The sequence below is a fragment of the Chrysochloris asiatica genome, unplaced genomic scaffold, assembly GCF_000296735.1.
Source record: "Chrysochloris asiatica unplaced genomic scaffold, ChrAsi1.0 scaffold00077, whole genome shotgun sequence".
Classification (NCBI taxonomy): domain Eukaryota; kingdom Metazoa; phylum Chordata; class Mammalia; order Afrosoricida; family Chrysochloridae; genus Chrysochloris; species Chrysochloris asiatica.
Window position 1 is genome coordinate 10,967,477 of NW_006408595.1, and position 5,509 is coordinate 10,972,985.

Sequence of the window (5,509 nt, forward strand, 5' to 3'; positions counted from 1 at the left end):
AGTTAAACAGAAGTTTAGGTAAATCTGAAGAGATAAGTAGTGAATTAGAAGTTTGATCTCAATAAATTACCCCTAATACATCCCAAAGGAGTTCTGGTAGTGTAGTGGTTACAAATCGGGCTGCAAACCTTAAGGTCAGCAGTTCGAACTACCAGCCACTCCGTGGGAGAAAGATGAGGCTTTATGCTCCTGTAAAGATTTACAGCCTCGGAAACCCTGTACAGGGTCGCTATGGGTCAGAAATGACTCGACTGCACTTAACAACGACAACAATACATCCCAGGGACTCCCAGGCACTGTAGGATCCGCACTGTACTGCAGACCACAAGGTCAGCAGTTCAAACCCTCCAGGCACTCCTTGGAAAACGTATACAATGTTGCTATGATTCAGAATCAACCCGACAGCACATAGCAGCAACAACAATGATACATCCCAAAGAAGAAAGAAAATGGAAAACATGAAAAAGGGATTAAATATATAAAAGACAGAATAGGAGGAGTAACTTTAAAAAAAAAAATTAGAAGGAATAGAGAATACAGGAAAGGCAATATTTAAAGAGCTAATGAGCTAAGGGCTATGAAGTTTTCAGAACAGATATAAAACCTGGAGCAGAAAGTACATCTATCAAGGAGAATAAATAAAACATAAATCCACACTTAAACATATCATAATGAAAATCCAACACACCAAAGATGAGATCTTAAGTAACCAGAGAAAAATGACAGATGTTCAACAAAGAAATTAAAATTATACTGACAGTGTTATTAAGTGCTGTCAAGTTGGTTTAGACTTATAGCGAACCTGTATAGGGTTTCTCAGGATCAGCTGGTGAGTTTGAACCACCAACCTTGTGGCTCCAATTGACCTTAGAGGTCATTACATTATCCCACAGACTTTTCTAAAAACAGAGTAGAAGCCTGAAGAGAGTAGTCTAATATCTTCAAAATGCTTAAGAACATAACTGTAAACATAGACTTACGTAAAACCTTCTGTAACTGAAAATCTTCTCATAATGAAAACATAAGACCACATGGTTTTATAAGGTAGTTATACTAAACTTTTTGTTCAGTCTTCAACAAAACTCTTCCAGAAATCAGTAAAAGAAGAAATACCCTCCAACTCATTGCATGAGACCAAGAGTAGCCTAAATACTTTTAACCTCACAAGAACAGAAAGAGAAAGGAATATTTGCAAAACTGCATAGATGCAAAGATCTTTCTAATAGATGTAAACTGAATCCAGCAATATATTTTTAAGCATTAACATCATGAAAATTGCCTTTTCCCAGAAATGCAAGGATGACTGAACACTGAAATTCTACTTATCTTATAAATACTGCTTACCTCAGAAGTAGATGAAAAGAAAGGGGGGGGGGACCAAACTTCTCTTTCCACTTGAATTTGCCCCTCTTTACTGTATAATGCCCACCATCATTTAACATGGCAATATCTGTGTCAGCTCAAAGTAAAGTTCTCTTGATCTAACTTATCACCACTCCTCTGTTCAGCAAACACCTTGAAAAGATTTATCAATGCTTGCTGTCCACAATTTTTCTTGTCCTTTGTTTTCGTATTATTCTTTTACTCATGCTTTCATCCCTCCACCACATGGTAACTACGCTTGCCAAAATTGCCAGTGGCCATCTTGTTGGTAAGTCTTAGAATCAATCAATTCTGCACCCTCACATTACCTGAAACCTTCGCGGCAGCATTTGAAGCAGCCGATCCCTCCTCCTTGAAACCCTTCCTTCACTCAGCTCCCAGGGCACAATCTTTTCGCTTTCCTCCTATCTCAGTAGCCATTTCATCTCAGTTTCTTTGCCACCTCATTCCTTCTCTTCTCCTTCCTAATCCTTGGGGCTTTTAGGAAATGAACCACAAAAAATGCCAGAGTACTATCAGTGTCCTAGTTCTTAGGTTTAATTGTGGGTTGAGTGGTACATGTTTTATTTTGTCTAATTTATAACTAATACGTAGTGGTTATGAGTCAGGCTGCGAACCTCAAGGTCAGCAGTTTGAAACTACCAGCTGTTCCACAGGAGAAAGATGAGGCATTCTGCTCCCATAAAGATTTACAGCCTCAGAAACCCTGTACAGGATCGCTATGAGTCAGAACTGACTCCACATACTTAACAACAACAACAACATATATACTAGAAATATAAGTACACACCACAAAGCTCATAGAATAATTCTATTATCTTTTCATTACATTTTTCATGAACTTTTTGAAGCCCCCTTGTACTCTTTCCTCCATATCAAATGTTGTGTGCTGTCGTCTGTTCTGACTCATGACGACCCTACATAGTTACTATTAAGTGCCGTTGAGTCAGTTCCAACTCATAGCGACCTTTCTAGGTGGGTTTCAGCCACTGACCTTGAGGTTAGTGATCTAGTGCTTGTCCTGTGGCACCACACCAGAACTGCCTGGTAGAATTTCCTGGGCTGTAATCTATATAAGAGCAGATCACCTTCAAACTTCAGGTCTTGTGGTTAGCAGATGATTACGTAACCATTATACCATCAGGGCTCCTTACATATCAAATAGTATTCTTTTAAGCCTGTAAAGTAACACAATGCTACTCCTAGGCAGAGGCACACCCTTCATTACACACTGTGGCATAAGAGGTTGGTTATACAAATAGCATAGCCACAGCCTTGTTCCAATAGACTACTAGAACGACAAGCAAACAATGAATGAGAATGAATTCTGTTTCCCTCCATTTCTTTGTGACTGACCTGTTTCTTCTTCTTTCCCTCAGCATGTCATCTACTCTGTGAAATTTTTCATTTCATATGCAATTCCAGATGTATCGAAAAGAACGAAGAGCAAAATAAAGAGAGAAAAATACCTAACCCAAAAGCTTCTTCATGAGAATCACCTCAAAGACGTGAAAAAGAATATGGGGGGAATAGCTGAGAAGATGATAGAAGCAGTAGATAACAATTTACGACAAAAATCAGAATAAGAGCTTTATGGTCTGAGAAGCACTTTAAGGAATTTAGCTTTGTGAAAATACATTATGAATCACTAATGAGAATGTTTAAGTTCAATCACTTTGCAAATATGAGTCTTAACTATGGCTGTTTCCATGTAGATTATTTTTCAGTTTCAGCTACCGATGCAGGAACTAGAAAATGTACAACTTGGATCAAGAAGAGCATAAAACCAATCACCTGGAAAAGCTAAAATGTTACTTTTTGGTAAAAATTGGAATTTTAGCAACACAGAAAAGTCAGTGAGCTTAAAGCCATCCCTTCAAAGCAGATGGATTCTTATTTCTCCCCCCTCTAGCTCTGGTAGCGTAGTGGTTACGAATCGGGCTGCGAACCTTAAGGTCAGCGGTTCGAAACTACCAGCCGCTCCGCGGGAGAAAGATGAGGCTTTCTACTCCCGTAAAGATTTACACCCTCGGAAACCTGTACAGGGTCGCTATGGGTCGGAACCGACTCGACGGCACTTAACAACAACAACAACAACTAGGTTTGGTTACTTTCATTCTTCTCTGCTCTTAAGCACCACAGACAGTGTTTCATTTCTTCACTTTGCCAGGTCTGTTCTAGAGTTACTTGTCCTGTATTGTACCATCGTAAAGATTAGACATGCCACTGACTTACTAGATTTTTCATGATTAAAAATAACTAAGTCAGAATTCATCGTATTAAGAGGCAAGTAGACTCAAAAGCTCACAACATTTAGGTGTATTTCGCACACCTCTACAGAAAGGGAAGCCACAGTTAACAAGAGGAAATAGTTTCAGTCTTCGTGTTGATCTGTCTCTGTCTCAAAGAAATACTCAATGGATTGGAGTGAAGATAGCAAGGTTTTGAAGCATATTTGTACTAATCCACAATGACACCTTTGATCTTCCAGGAAGATTGCTAGAATGTTCTGTGCCTAATCAATGTTGACTGCTTTGCACACCTCAAAGGAATAAGATGATAAAAGTGGGGGAAGGTTATAGATTTCAATAGAATTATAACTCACATTGACCAGGATAATTTTTCTATTCTAAAGAGATATGTGGCTTCTTGGGGGGGAAATGAAATCAAGTGATTAAAATTGCACTTTTATCAATGTAATAGTCTGGCAAAAGTAAGCCCATCAGTTTCCCATCAATGGATACCGGATATGCAGTGTTACAGGCCACCAAGCATCCTCATGAATGGCTCACTGCATTGTCAATGTGGCATGAAGACCCTGTGCATTATTGAAAGATCTACAAGTGCCCAAATTGTAACCCACCTTTCTTGTGTGGGGAACACCTTTCTTCAGGGATTCTGCATGACTTTGCATTATTTCTATATGCCAAATCAATCAACATACCAAAGCATCTGCCTTAGTGAATGTGGCTTCCTTGGACCCTCATCTCTTACTCCCAGCTCAGCATCAAGTAATGTAATTGTATGTGTGTACTAAAGGAGTGTTGAGGGTGGGAGGAGGTAGAAACTGGTTTACCCAAATTATTGCTAATCCAGAAAAGAGACTCTGGATTTGATTTGACTTTCTAGTCGCCTTTAAAGTCAATCAGGCAATTAAGGGTAAAAACTGAGACTAGATTGATAAATGTGCCCTAACATCATGTGGAGATTGCTTTCTATTGAACTTTTGTACCACAATGTATATTTTGCTCTCAGTTTTGTTCAATTTAGCAGCTTTTGCTACTCTTGGCAGCCTTTTAAGTGCCTGGCCCCCTGGTAGACTCTGGAGAAGGCACACTGTCTGCCTCTCTCACCCTGCCTGGTGACAGATCAGTCTAAGCGTAGGTGAAGAAGGTGATTTGCTCCACTTTCTTGTGGGTGAGTCTCAACCACTGTGATGCTGTTAAATGCTCAGGTGCTGTCAGAGTCAATCTACTTAGAATCCCAACAGCAAAGGAAAATGGAACATGTTTCCCTAATCCGATTCTAGAAACTGGTTACAATAGAGTAACTCCAGACCACAATTTCAAATGCCTGCCATCCACTTTTAAAAGCAGTATTTATGTTGGGCTCATCAAAGCAGTGTTCTGGACTTTGGAATGACCCAGTGGATCAGAGACAACATTTCACTAACCTTCTTGATAATGATGTGGTCAGAAAGTGAAAAAGGCAGTCCACCTGAGGTCTAACTGCCCTGGGTAGGATAGATGAAGCTCTTCCCATTAGAGGAAGCATTTTCTCATTCTGCACAACCTGAACAGGGAGTGCCACTGTGGATGATAGTGTTCCCGGAAGTGGGTGTCACTTTGGCTCGCATTACCTCTTCTCCCATGTGTCTAACGGTCTCCTAGTGTTTGATTGAACAACCATGTACTGTTTACATCAGCATTAAAAAGGAAATATTTTTACCTTATCTCTCAGTATAGAGGATAGAGTTTAAGAAGGACAGTGGATTCAGGTTTTCATGACCCCAGCTGAGAAAATCATCTTCTTCACTTAAGTTGTGCTGCTGTGGACAGGAGAGAAAGAGCTCTACATTTTTGAAGGCAGCAAATGGGATGTCTGGCACTCTGAGTCTAGTACTGAC

General features: G+C 39.8%; 1 protein-coding gene across 1 annotated transcript in view; it reads left to right on the forward strand.

Annotated features, from left to right (window-relative positions):
- The window catches only part of ANO6 (anoctamin 6), a 283,578-nt gene extending 280,293 nt beyond the window's left edge, over positions 1–3,285 (forward strand). The window contains exon 20 of the mRNA XM_006865322.1: positions 2,763–3,285. Within this exon, the coding sequence (XP_006865384.1) occupies positions 2,763–2,969 (207 nt within the window). The 3' untranslated portion in view covers positions 2,970–3,285. The remainder of the gene's footprint in view (positions 1–2,762) is intronic.
- The last annotated feature ends 2,224 nt before the right edge of the window (positions 3,286–5,509 follow it).